Source organism: Cryptomeria japonica, chromosome 2 (genome assembly GCF_030272615.1).
Source record: "Cryptomeria japonica chromosome 2, Sugi_1.0, whole genome shotgun sequence".
Lineage (NCBI taxonomy): Eukaryota > Viridiplantae > Streptophyta > Pinopsida > Cupressales > Cupressaceae > Cryptomeria > Cryptomeria japonica.
Window position 1 is genome coordinate 614772846 of NC_081406.1, and position 13783 is coordinate 614786628.

General features: G+C 34.4%; 1 protein-coding gene across 1 annotated transcript; it reads left to right on the top strand.

Annotated features, from left to right (window-relative positions):
* The first annotated feature begins 9700 nt into the window (after positions 1–9700).
* LOC131064258 (mitogen-activated protein kinase kinase 9-like) lies at positions 9701–10902 on the top strand. Its single transcript, XM_057998354.2, has one exon. It carries the CDS (start codon positions 9925–9927, stop codon positions 10900–10902), a length of 978 nt encoding a protein of 325 aa, XP_057854337.2. The 5' UTR covers positions 9701–9924.
* The last annotated feature ends 2881 nt before the right edge of the window (positions 10903–13783 follow it).

A 13783-nucleotide genomic window follows, 5' to 3' on the forward strand; every position in this document is an offset into this window, starting at 1 on the left:
AAGGACGTAATTAACATTCCAAATTAGAGTTTCAACTTTATTTAAAAACGAAATGATGTTCAAAGAGACACCTTCAATCACCAAATTTTTGATCCTATGTTCACACACCGCACATAAGCCATATATGAAAGTAGTTGCTTTTGCCACATTGTTGGTTTACAAATGACAAAGCCCACCCTTGAAATTTCAGGGTTACCTTTTAGAACACCATCAAAATTCATTTTACAAGAGGGATAATTTGGAGGTTTCCATTTAACATCTCTTCTCTTCTCCTTTCCTCTATAATTCTTTAGCAAACTACCTTTGAAGGGGAGAGAAATTCCCTTCCATTCTTTAAGGATTGCATCATCCCACGAGGTAAAAGGTGATTCCCGATTTTTGGATTCAGACTTATGAGCTTTAAAAACCTTCGAAATAGAGTTTTCTATATTGGTAATAATATGGGAAACTTCTTTTTTTTTGCCCTCTGAAAATCCTCCCGTCTCCCACTATATATTCCAAATGAGAATTTTAGGCCTGCACAACCTCCCATAAAGAAGAAAAGAAGGAGTCACTGAATAGTATTGGACACACTTAAAAAACCATGATTATTTTGGAGTGTAACAAACTCAGCTTGTGGAGTTTGGAGCAAAGCCATGACCAACATTGATGCACAAAAGGACAATTTAAAAGTAGGTGATCAACAATTTCTATCTCCTTATTACAAAGAACACAATAAAAGGGAGGAGAGATACTTAGGTGGGAAAGCCTTGCACTTGTTAGGTTCCTATCCTTCAGAGCAAGCCAAAAAAATTCACCCACTTTTGGTAAACCTGCATTTGTCCAACAAAATGAAAAACACCTCCTATGAAGGAGAAATTGTGAATGACTACTAAGAATTTCATATCCCTCTTTCACTGAGTATGAACCGATTTGGCCTTTGTCCAAATTAATTATCTTGTTGATTAGATAGATGGATTTGACATTGAAATAGTGCCTCTAGTAATGAGGATTTCTAGCATCGAGGTGCATCAAACTAAGAAAAGTCTTTCCATTTAATTAAAGGAGATCCATGATGGTAATTGATAATAAAGTAGTTTGAAACCTTCAAGCCCCAATTATATTTGAGAAGTTATTTAATGTATGCTTCAACAATGATTGAGTTAAGAGGAGGAAGACCATTCCATGAATCTTCCCAAAATAAATCTTTCATACCATCTCCAATGACCTAAGATAGGTAAGGAAGGAGAAACTTTGTGCAGTTCACAAGGAAATTCCATATCTGTGATCCTTGAGGAAGGTTTGTAGTAGTAAAGATCCTTTCAAGTATAGGGCAGTCCAGATATTTTGCAAAAATAATAGAGGCCTACTTTGATTTGTTGTTTGAAAAGATTTTCCAAACTAATTTCTCCCCAATGCCATGTTTCTTAGCAATAAATTATGAATACCTGCACCACCTTTTAATTTTGGTAGACAACATTTATCCTAAGCTAGGAGATGAGTTTTTTCCTTTTTTTCCCTAGTTCCTTTATAAAGGAAATGTTTGAGACTAGATTAAATTTATGAAAGCACTGACATGATATAATGCAGAATTGATACTAACATAGATCCGATCATAAGAATACAACCTGCAAGAGAGAGCCACAAATTTTTCCATGAAGAAATTCTGTTAAGAATGTAGGAGCTTCCGAGGCCCAAAAACTACTCTTGTTCCTTCCTATGAAAAGAGGGATACCTAGATACTTGCAAGGAAGGATCTCCAACTTGAAGCCAGGAAAATTAGACAATTTCCTTGAGATGAATGGGGAGCAGTTTAGACATAAGATCTTGGATTTGGAGCATTGACACTTTGGTTCGAAATGGAGCAATATTTATCTATGGATAGCTTAATGGTCTTTGCCTCCCTCATAGATGTTTCTCCAAAAAAGTCAAGTATCATCAACAAAAAGAATATGAATTGTGGAAATGTGCATATGATGCATGGGCGCTTCACTGTCTGGGCAATATTATATCACGTGCATTCATATTGGGGGATTTAATATCCTAAATAATGAGCTCAACATATTGTCTATTTGGTGAAAATAGGGGTTTATTTAATTCAAGCTATAAAAAAATGCAATATTTGGTGAAAATAAGGGGGGTTTTAATTCAGATAGTATATTGGGAGGGGTGACAAAAAAGGATTTTAGGGCAATATTTTTTGAAAATAGGGGGATTCTTTAGTATGCCATGAACACACGTGCTATAACCTAGGTTCACTAAGTGAAGCCCCTATGATATGATATAACTAGATTCCTTGCCAAAGGCATTTGAGATGGAGGGATGAAACAAATGTATTCAAAACTTTAGTGATAATTACGAATAGGAAAGGGGATAGGGGGTCTCCCTGTCTTACTCCATGAGAGGAGGAGAAGAAACAACAAGGATAACCATTAACAATCACGAAAAACTTGGCACTTCAGATACAGGATATAATCCACTTAACCCATATATTTGAGAAGCCAAATCTCAATAAAACTTTTGCTAAGAAATCCCAACTCACCATATCATATCTAGCTTGAGGGTCATCACTTGTGATTTTACTTGATTAACCGAGTGGAGGATTTCATGTGCAATAATAATGCCCTCCGAAGTCTCTTTACCTAGGACGAAACCTCCTTGTTCTTCAAAGATAAAATTGGGAATTAATTTAGCCATCCTTAAATAAATTGCCTCTGTGAAGATCTTATAAACTATGTTGCAAAGTGATATAGGCCTAAAATCTACAAAAGAAGCTGGAGATAAATATTTTGGAATGAGGGAAATAAGAGTGGCATTAAATTGTTTTAGAATATTGCCATTTTTCTTTATTATTTCATGGCCTACCAAAGATCCCTTCCCACAAAAATCCAACACTTTATAAAGAATACTGTAGTGAATCCATCAAGGCCCAAAGCTTTATTAGGTTGCATGGAGTAAACTACCTTTTTCACTTCTTCCAAGGAGAAGGGTTTTAGCAACTCAATCTTATCTTGCTAGGAAATGATATTGGGAATACAATCGAGAATTTCTTGAGAATCCAAGGGAGAACTAGTTGATGGTGCCAAGAAGAGATTAGAAAAGAAGTTAACTACCTCATGCTAAATCTTATCTACATCATATAAAACTTGACCTGAAGAATCTTTAATCTGGAAAATGAAATTGTTGACCTTTCTCATGGAGGTCGAAGAATGAAAAAAATTGTGTTCTTGTCACCTTCTTTGAGCCAGAGTTCCCTCAATTTTTGACTCCAATAAATCTCCTCCCTTTTCAAAATATCTTCAAGTTAATGTTAAAGGGATTTTTGTTTCGTATAGGAGTCCTCATCAAAACCATTAGTGATAATCAGATCATTAATATCTTTAAGTTGGTCTTGAATTACTGATTTTGAAGCAAATATATTTTTGAAAACCCTGGCATTCCACTTTTTGATTCCACCCTTGATGTGTTGAAGCTTTTTAGAAAGTTGAAACATTCTTTCAACCCATGAACAAAAGATGCATTTTTCCACCACCACAGAAGAAGAGAAATGAAAGACAGGTCCCTGAACCACATGTGATGGAATTTGAAAGATGACTTAGACTTGGGGGGATGCAAATGATGATTCCAAATGGATTGCAAAATGGTCTAGTCTTGAGAAAGGGAGGATAAGGGTTGAACATGAGCCAAAATTTTGGCAACCAGACTAGATTAGAGAAGAACCTATCCAACCTTTCCACAATGTGGAAGAAGTTACTTCTTCTATTTGTCCATGTAACATTACCATTGGAAGGGATCTAATATTTTAAACCATTATTAAGCACAAAGTCATTGAAGTTCTCCATTGAAATTATGGGTGGGACTATCCCTCCAGTTTTATCTCTGATTGATAAAAGTGCATTAAATTCCCAACCAAGAATAAAGGGTTCCTTAATGAAGGAAGCTAAGGTGATAGAGAGAAACTCCCATAATTTTTGCTTCCCCACGATGGAAGTAGGACCATAGATATTTAAAAGGTGGAAAGATAAACTTGAAAATATGACCTTGCCATAGATAAAGTTGGCCTTTGCCTGCAACTTGTGAGCTTGAATAAGTTTCCTATTCTATAGGATCGCAAGGCCACCTAAAGCCCCAATTGATAGAGAGGCCATATACCCCCAATTTTTCCATGTACAATCTGGTTGCCCTGATTCTTATTCTAAAATTTTTGATTCTTGTAGAATGATGATATTAGCCCCACAAGAATCCAACTAAGACTTAATGAGGCGACATTTGTTAGGGGAATTTAGGCCCCTAACATTCAATGAGATAATTCTTATTACACTAATGGAGAACGACAAGTTCTCCATGACCTTGTGTTATCATCTAGAGTAGATTGAATTCTTGCTCTAGTTTCAACCCCTTTCTTATTGCTGCCTTTAGACTTTTGAACTTCCTTTCTTTTAATAAGGCTATTGAGGGAAACTACCAAGGGGGTTTGGGAAATAGAAGCTTTAGACGAGGGGCAGTCAAGGGACCCATTGAGGAAAACCTCTAAAAGGATTTCCTCACCAATTGGAATTTGAGGGAGAACCATATATGGGGAAGAAGCAACAATTTGCTTAGAGCCAATATGATCTAAAGAGGAGGGGATAGATAAATCAGATTGGAAAACCATTTGCAAGAGGAGGTTGTAGGGGCACAAAGTCCTCATCTAGGGAAACATCCTGAAGCATGTCATTGTCCTCTAATTAAACTTCTTCTTCAATCTCATTCATTCTTTAAGAATAGACTTTTAGTAACATTTCCTTCTCAAGAAAATCCAAATCCCCTGCTAGGAAAGGTTCTCTAAGTTCTTCAAGGTCTGACAATAAAGAAGTCAAGTTCTTAGAAGGGGCCAAGGGCAATGTAAAGCTCTTATTCACATAGGCGAATGAAGTGAAGCAACAAGGATATTAAGAGGTCTTTAATCACACAAAGGGGGGATGAGACGATCCCTCCCACAAATGACCCTAAGGAGATGATCCCTCCCACAAATGACCCCTTAAGCTGACAATGAGAAATTAAGGTTTAAGGGACGCAAAGGATACATAAGGTGAAAAATGGTTGAGAAACAAAGACATAGTATCACACAAACCTCCAGAAGAGCCTTGAATGGACATCTACAAAGATGAGAAAGAGATATTGAACAATGTAGGAGGGGGAAGGAATAACCCAAAATATTAACACCAACGTGAGGTGCATAAGAATTAGATTCTTAAAGGCTATCCATCTTTCTTACCAAAGAACACAACTTGGCATCTCAGGATGCATCTTCACACACCCTGAGACAAGATAAACATATGGTTGTGAAGTGACCCATCCTATTAGAGTACCTGCTCACTTGATGTGACTCTTCATGAAGAATGAGCTATGAGTAAGAGACAAACTTAGAATGAAGAAGGATTTTTCATGGAAATGGATTTGATAAATCCATAAGAATGTAGACTCAAACAGGGAGATGAGTAAACTCAAAGGGACGAAGATCATGATTAATAAAAATACCAATCTGATTCGCCAGCATCTAGATAATTTCTAGGTCTCTATATTCAAGAGGGAGAGATGGAAAAGAGAACCAAAACGATGTAAATTTAGCCACATAAGAGGAGGGGTCAAAGTTCGAAGACCGTTTTTAAGTGAAAAGGCCAAAACCCTAAAAAAATGGGATTTCGATTTATGTGCCAGATCCCTAGCTTGATAATTAGAAAAAATAACCACAAAAAAATCATTTCCCCCATCTATATAGAAGACTTGTAAAAACCTTGACTAGACCAATTGAATCGAAGATGAAAGCTTAGAGATATCAAGGGAGAAATTCCATAACTTACCAATTAGGGCACGACTTCTGAGTTCTGAGATCTGGAAGCCTAGCGTTTCTTTTGGAAAGGTTACCTTAAGCATCACATTTCCATCTGATCTTCCTACATTCTGAAGACAGGGCATCTCGTTAACAAATATTGCTTATGGGGTTTTTTTTCGAACCCAATTATTGATTATTGTCCTTTGATGTGTCTGCTTGTTTTCTTGTCTGCGCTTGTTCTTTCTCTTTTTCTTGAAACCTTTACGACGATAAGAAGATTTTTCCAGGTGAAGTTTGCTGGAGAATGAGGCATCAATATTTGGATTCAAGGGACTCCACCAAGCGGCAGACTATTTGGCATAGAAAGGATAGGGACATGCCTCCCAGAGGAAGGCTATTAGGCTGAGAAATGCCATGTGGAGCCCAAATTTGGATAGAATTCAGGAATGTCATTGGAGACCAAGAATGTCAAACACTAGGGGTAGGCCCTGAGTGGTTCTCAGAGACTGACTGAAATAGATCCTACCATGCAGGTTGGTTGACAGATCTAGAGGCTCGCCGACCATGACTCCCGTCAGAGCTATTGGTTTGAAAAGTATCCATTAAACGGATACCAGGACTAGAGGCTCGCCAGTGACCCATCATTAAATTATTATTTATTAAGTTCCAATTTTTATTTATAGAGATTTTAATCCTTATTATATTATAAAATATTATGAGTATAATGTATATTTTTATTTATTTAAAAAAATTGTTATCCTATAATATATAAATAATTGAGTGCATTGTATATATTTAATATAGTTTTAAAGAAAAAAAATGAAAAAAAGGTCTCAAATCAATAAATTGAAATTAATGAATAAGATAGAAATATATAATTTTTAATCATAAATTTCTGAGGTGAGGGTTATTACATTTTAAATTGAAGTGATCTATTAAGTGTAATGGTATTCATTTAACACTATCTTAAGTTATTAAAACACTTTAAAAGAAAGATGGTTATTGTGAGCTTTAATTTTATATAAGAGGAAGTTTTGGTAGTGACTTAATTTAAGAAATTTAATTAATTGTGTTGGAAGGTATAAATAACATGATTTATGTAAAATAAAAAATTATCTTATTAAATCTGAAGGTGAACCTTGTAAACATATTTTTTCATTTACCTTCATCTAGAAGTAATCTTTCAAATGTTTGGATATTTCTATCCACTAAATATAAGAAATTTAAAACTTTAATGTTATGAAAACTCATTTCAGCAATATAAAATTGATATAATAATGTTAAATTATGTTAACTATGAAAGAAATATTCAAAACATTATAAAAGTATAATTTAAATATTATTTTTATTATAATTAAAAGAGAAAATTTGGCATGGCACTATCATTTCGATATTTAAAACATAGTATTTTATTTTATTATTTATATATTATATTGATTATTTTGAAACTAAATTAAATTTTTATATATCAAATAATATATATAATAATACTTATAGTTAATATTTATTATTCTATATTATATAATAAACTTATTTAATTTAATCTAAGAGATGTCAGATTAAGATATTATTTTTAATTAATCTACTTAAAATTAAAATAATTAATTAGAAAGAGGATTAGTCGTATAATAACTAATATAATTAAATACATAAATTTCATACATAATTAAATAATAATTATACATTAATATTAAATATAATATAATATATGAATAATTTATAATTTGATCATATATTAAATAACTTTTTATCCACATATTAGAACCAAACTACTATCCTGTAAAAAAGGAATAAATTTGATCATACCAAACTATATAAATCCTGCTACAAATAATGACCTATTTGCTTGCCAACATTTCAACCAAACTACTATCATGTGAATAGAGTTCCTTTTTTTTTCTCAAATATTATTGAGAATGTTAGAATTAGATTTTTTCATGTACTATTTTTTGTCTTTCCACCATAGTGTCCTTCAGATTAAATTTGACATTTTATACCCATCATTAATGTAGACTTTGTATGGTAATTATATCCAAAAAACTCTACAATATGTCTTGTGTAGTTTAATTTTAATTATTTTCTACTATTCTTTTATCATATATATAATGTTACATAATTTTAGCCATGCACTAAAAATAAATTTTAAATTACCTTATATTGCATTTTTTAATTATTAGTTGATTTAAAATAAAATATACAATTTAATGTAGAATATGATATGTAATTAAATTATATTAATATATTTTTTATATTGTAATACAAGTTGTATAATATTTATTATATTTTAAATATCTCTATCTCTATCTTTTCCCCCTCCATCTGTCACCCCTCTCTCTCTATCACTTGTCTCTATCACCTTCTTTCTCTCTCATTCTTGCTCCCTCTATCTCTATCCCCTATCTCCCCCCCACCCTCTCTATCTATATCTCTTTATCTCTACCTCTTACTCGCTCTATTTCTCTTGTGTTATCTCTATCTCTATTACTCTCCCTCTCCCTCTCTATCTCGATATTTTTCTCTCCCCCTCTTCTCTATCTTTGCCTATATCTCTATCTTTGTCTCCCTCCCTTTCTTTATCTTATCCATATATCTCCCCATCTATACCCTCATTTCTCCCTTCCTATCCCCTATCTATTCCTTTATTTCCACCTCTCTCCCCCTTTCTATTTTATACATTTCTATCTCTCCTATCTCCTTCTCTCCATCTCCTTATATTACTCTATGTAGATCTCTATTTTTCTATCTTTGCTTATCATTGTTTATTTATTTCTCTATCTCACTCTCCCTCTCTCTCTCTCTCTATATCTCTTGATATCTATATCACACTATTTAATTGGATATATATCCCTTTCCCTTTATATCTAACTAGCTTTTACTGTTTACCTTTTTATCTCTACATGTCTATGTTTATCTCTCCATCTTTCTATCTATTTCTCTCCCTCTATCTTCCTCTCCCCCCCTCTATTTCTAGACACATATCCCTCTATCCATCAATCTCTCTACCTCCCTCCCTCTACCTCTTCCTAGACCTCTATATCTGTAATCCTTTTGCCTCTCTCTCCATCTCTGCATATTTCTTCTTTCATCTCATTGTATCTCTCTACCCCTATATCTCTCCCTTTTTCTACTTGTCGCTTTTGATCACTTCCTATCTCTCTCTAAATATCTTTCTATCTCTCCCTCTCTCTCCTATTATATTTATCTCTTTCATATCTATGTATCCATATCTCGTCTCCCTCTTTATCTCTACCTCTTCTCTCTATTACACTCTTCTCCATCTCTATCTCCATATCTATCTGTAACTTCATCTGTATATCTCTTAGATCATTATCTCCTTACACCTCTCTCTCTTTTTTACACTTATTCCCTCTATTTCTTCCTCTTCCTATCCCTCTCACTTCCTCAGCCCAATTATCTTCCCGATTTAGCTATTTCTTTTCAATTGTGTATGGATCCTTATAATTGGATGCACATTTAATTTGAAGCTATCACTTATTAAATAAAACCTTTGTTGTACAAAACATTATTTTCTAAATGGTCTACCGATTGGCCTCACATATTGCACAAATATATGCAAAAAATAGATCTAAATTTTCCATGCTTCTTCAACATACCCATTGCACACCAAGATGTGATTACTAGTATATAATATAAAACACCTCTTACTATAATTCTAATACAAAATTTAGATAACATACTCTATGCCAGTATGAATGAGAAACGTTTATGTCTACTATTTGCTGTCTAATTGTGGAGTGCGCACCAAGGAACTTGTTTATTATCAATGTTTCTTTCTCCTCTTCTAAACATCAGAGTCATCAGTAAAGTCTGAACAGAGATGAGTGACTGAAATGTTCTCTGAACGTCATTTTAATCTCACGTCACCCCTTAACTCATTCTCAAACAGGGACCTCAACCTCTGTTTCGTCCTTGCTTCTCAGAACATTCACTTTCGTGCAGGGGCTTCCAAATGATGGAAGAAAAAACAGTAAGTCTTTACTTTCTAATTATAAAACAATAAGTCTTTACCTTCCAATTATCCATGAGGCCATAGTATTACTTTCCTTTCTGGGATTCGGGATTGACGCCTCTTTATAGACCAAATTCCTCTAACAGCAAAGTGATAACTGATGGAATCCAAGAAGCGGTTGGGATTGAAGCTTCCGACCCCTGTGCAAAATCAGAGGTTACCCCTGCCAAAGCCTCTTCCACTGCCCCTTCCTCCCATAAAGCTCTCTGATTTCGAAAGAGTTGGGATACTCGGACATGGTAGCGGAGGCATTATCTACAAGCTCCTCCACCCTAAATCCTCCACCTACTATGCCCTAAAAGTCATCCGCCTGGACCATGATTCCTCCCCCACTTCCCACACCAACAGGGAGATGGACATCCTTAGGAAAACTGATTGTCCCAATGTTGTCAAATGTCACGGTATCTTCCATGAGGGAGAGAATATTAATTTTGTATTAGAATATATGGATGGAGGCTCCCTTGCCGGTTTATTAAAGCACAAGAAAAGTCTGAATGTGTACTCCCTGGCGAATGGTGCCCGGCAAGTGATGGAGGGATTGAAATACCTTCACAGCCAGAGGATTGTACACAGAGACATTAAGCCCTCCAATCTCCTGACTAGAAAGAGTCCCAAGCGAATTAAAATTGCAGACTTTGGTGTGAGCAGAATTCTATCACATACCATAGATCTCTGCTGCAATTCCTATGTGGGAACGTGTGCTTACTTGAGCCCCGAGAGATTCGACCCACAGAGCTATGGTGGAAGTTATAACGGTTATGGTGGAGATATTTGGAGCTTGGGATTGACACTGTTGGAATGCTATTTTGGTCATTTCCCGTTTGTAGCAGATGGAGAGCAAGCGGATTGGCCTACACTCATGTGTGCCATATGTTTTGCAGACCCGTCTTCTGCACCCACGAGTGCATCTGCAGAGTTTCAGAGTTTTATCAGATGTTGTCTTGAAAAGGACGCAGGCAAGAGATGGACTGCCTCGCAGCTTCTGAAGCATCCATTCCTCAACAAAACTTCACAATTTCAACAGCCCTGCAATCCGTCAGTGCCCTTGCGTTCCCTCAACGCCTCGCAGACAAATTGATCAATTCTTTCCTCTAAGAGAACCACAAACGAGAATATTCTGATGGGTGGGAAAAAGTCCTGCCGAGTAAGAGAATCAGAGATTCTTTTAATTATAATTTTTGAGAAGCTGAGGATCCATGGACCACACAACTTGTTAACCTTATCGTTAAAAATTATACTTATTGTTTGATTGATTATGAGACGTGTTCTACTGTAGCAGCAAAATAAGAAGATCCGAAAGAATAAATTAAAATCAAGGGAAAAAGGAAACCTACACCATAAAAAATTAAGGATAGTTTGTCTTAAAATTCTTTTGATATTTTTAGTGTAATCAAAATTCATGTAAATTGATATTTTGATATTTTTGGTTGTGTGAGGAAGTTTTTGATGAATAGTTTGTTGTCCTGTTTTTTGTATCCGGCCGTTGACCTTTTTTTTGTGATTATGTACTTTAATATTTCTTATTAATAGAGAATGCCTATTCATCAAAAAAAAAAAATCATGTAAATTAGTTATTACTTTTAAATGCATGGGTGCGAAACTCACCTGTAAATATTCAACTTAAATCTTTTTGATTCTTCCATCATTTTCTAATGATATAATCAAATAAAGCAAATTATCTTAAATATCTTATATCTAAATATGTTTTCGTATTTTTTTCATATTTTGTATAATTATTAAAAACATACAAGAGAAAATAAGTATTTTTATTGATTTAGATTGATTTAATAAGATGTATATTCGAAATATAAATTTAGATTATTCATTGATAATTGTATGTGTGTCATTTAAAATTAAATATTTTAAAAATAAATAAATGTGAAACAAGTTTATGGTATTTAGTTTTAAGTTTGGAGATGAATAGTTCTATTATAGCTATGAAATTAGGATATTCTTGAGACTAGAAATAGGACTTACCTATATCCAAGTCAAATTAATACTTTTTGGAGCATTTTTGGTGTCTAGATATATTCTCTTTTATGTTGATCTAACCTTGTTGGATCCACACTTGTGTCTCCCAGTTTACTAGATCTATTGTTCTATGCTTTACTGTTTAAACTAGCAATAACTAAGAATGCCTCTAAAAGGTTGCGATTATTAGGGGACAAATTGTAGGTCAACTCTTAGAAATAATATCTTTATGTTATTATTTTCTTTCATACACAAGTATACAACAAGTTCAATTCAAAAGTCATGCGCACATGTATTATGTGAAGATATAATGGATTCATAACTTCTTTTGTGAGTTTCACATAGAGCTTAAATAAAATCCAACAAAGGTGATAAATACATATTTTAAATGTTCATATATTAGTAAACCTAGATATTGAATTTATATACATGATATTCATTTGCTTTGTCTCAAGTATAATACTTTCTTGTACTCATTCCCATTCCCCACCTCACTCAAGTCATGTAAATCTCTTCTACAAGTTTAATCCACCTCTTCTAATACACATGAATGATCAACTTGAATTTCTAAGTTTTTAATTCATAAAGACGAAGACCAATCACATAGTTGTGTGGAGGGGCTTACCTTTATCAATGAAAAACTATTATTTTTTAACTCCATTTATACTCACAATTATGTTAATGGTTAAATTTCCATTTAGGATTGGATGTCTAAAAATATCCAAGTTGATTCTAATTGGATGACAAGTAAAAAAATTAACATTGTGGAAGAGTTTTAAAAAATTCCATGTCAAAGGTGGAAGATAACAAATTAGGGGATCTTATCCTTTTAGATTGGAGCTTTGCAACTTCGTGCTTGTTCCAACTTTCAAATTTATAATTTTTTGTGGGAGATGTAAATATTGTGTGTGTGTTGCGGGGGGGAAGGGGGGGGGGTGTTGCTAGCCCCCAAGAATGTGCACCTTGAATTGGGAGACTATGCCACCATGGAAATGGAGAACAAAAAATATTTCAATGATCTTCCTAGTTAGTAGGGATAAGTCTGACCTTGCCCTATCTAATAAAGTGTCTGATGTTTGTTCATAAGAAAATGTAGACCTTTCAATAGTTGAACTATTCTTTGGTGGAGTGGCCCTCACTTGTTGGGTGGATAAACTCATTAGTAGAAACACATGCTTGTCTAACAACTTCTCTTCTTCTTCAATTAAAGTCTCTGAAGACATTATCAAGATATCTCTTCTTGATACATTTATAGATGAAGCCATCTTGGATAAATCACAACTTCTCTTATCGATAAGTTCTACTCTTTTAGACCCGTTGTGACATTTTCACACATCGCCCCATTGTGAATGGGGACCCCCTACTTTTTAGGCCCTCTTGGTCTTTTGGATTTCATTTTTGGGTCTTTTTACAGCTGTCTCATCAATTTCTTCACTTTGCGAGTGTTCGGGGATCACATTGATGAAGTTTGCTTTTTGTTTGAGTGATTTTGGTAAAGTCTAGGGCCTGTTTCATCAATTTTAGGGTTTCTAGCTTTAGTCCTAGATTTTAGGGGTTTCTGTTAGGTTTTTGAAAAACTAAACATACATCCGGAATCAAGACCCTTCAAGGAACCTCCCAGTAAAATTTGAGCCAAAACGGAGCAACTTTCTATTTTTAGAAAGTTCCTATTTTTAGGGATTTTACTGAGTCCCGGAATGTCGTCATTTTGCCAAAAATCAAACTTACTATTTTTAGTAAGTTTCCATTTATACTAAATCACTCATGTGTCCTGTTTTGGGGTCTAACGCTGACGTTCTGGAAGTTTCTATTTTTGGAAAGTTTATTTCTGATAGGACCCTTCAAGCAGGAAATGAAGATCAAGCATTCACAACTACTTCTAAATCCAGAAGGTTTGAAAAGCAGATGGAATCAATAAAAAAATGGCTAAGTATTGGAAGCCCATTCCTGAAGTGGAAAGCTCAAGAAATTTATCTAAGTCCGGGAAA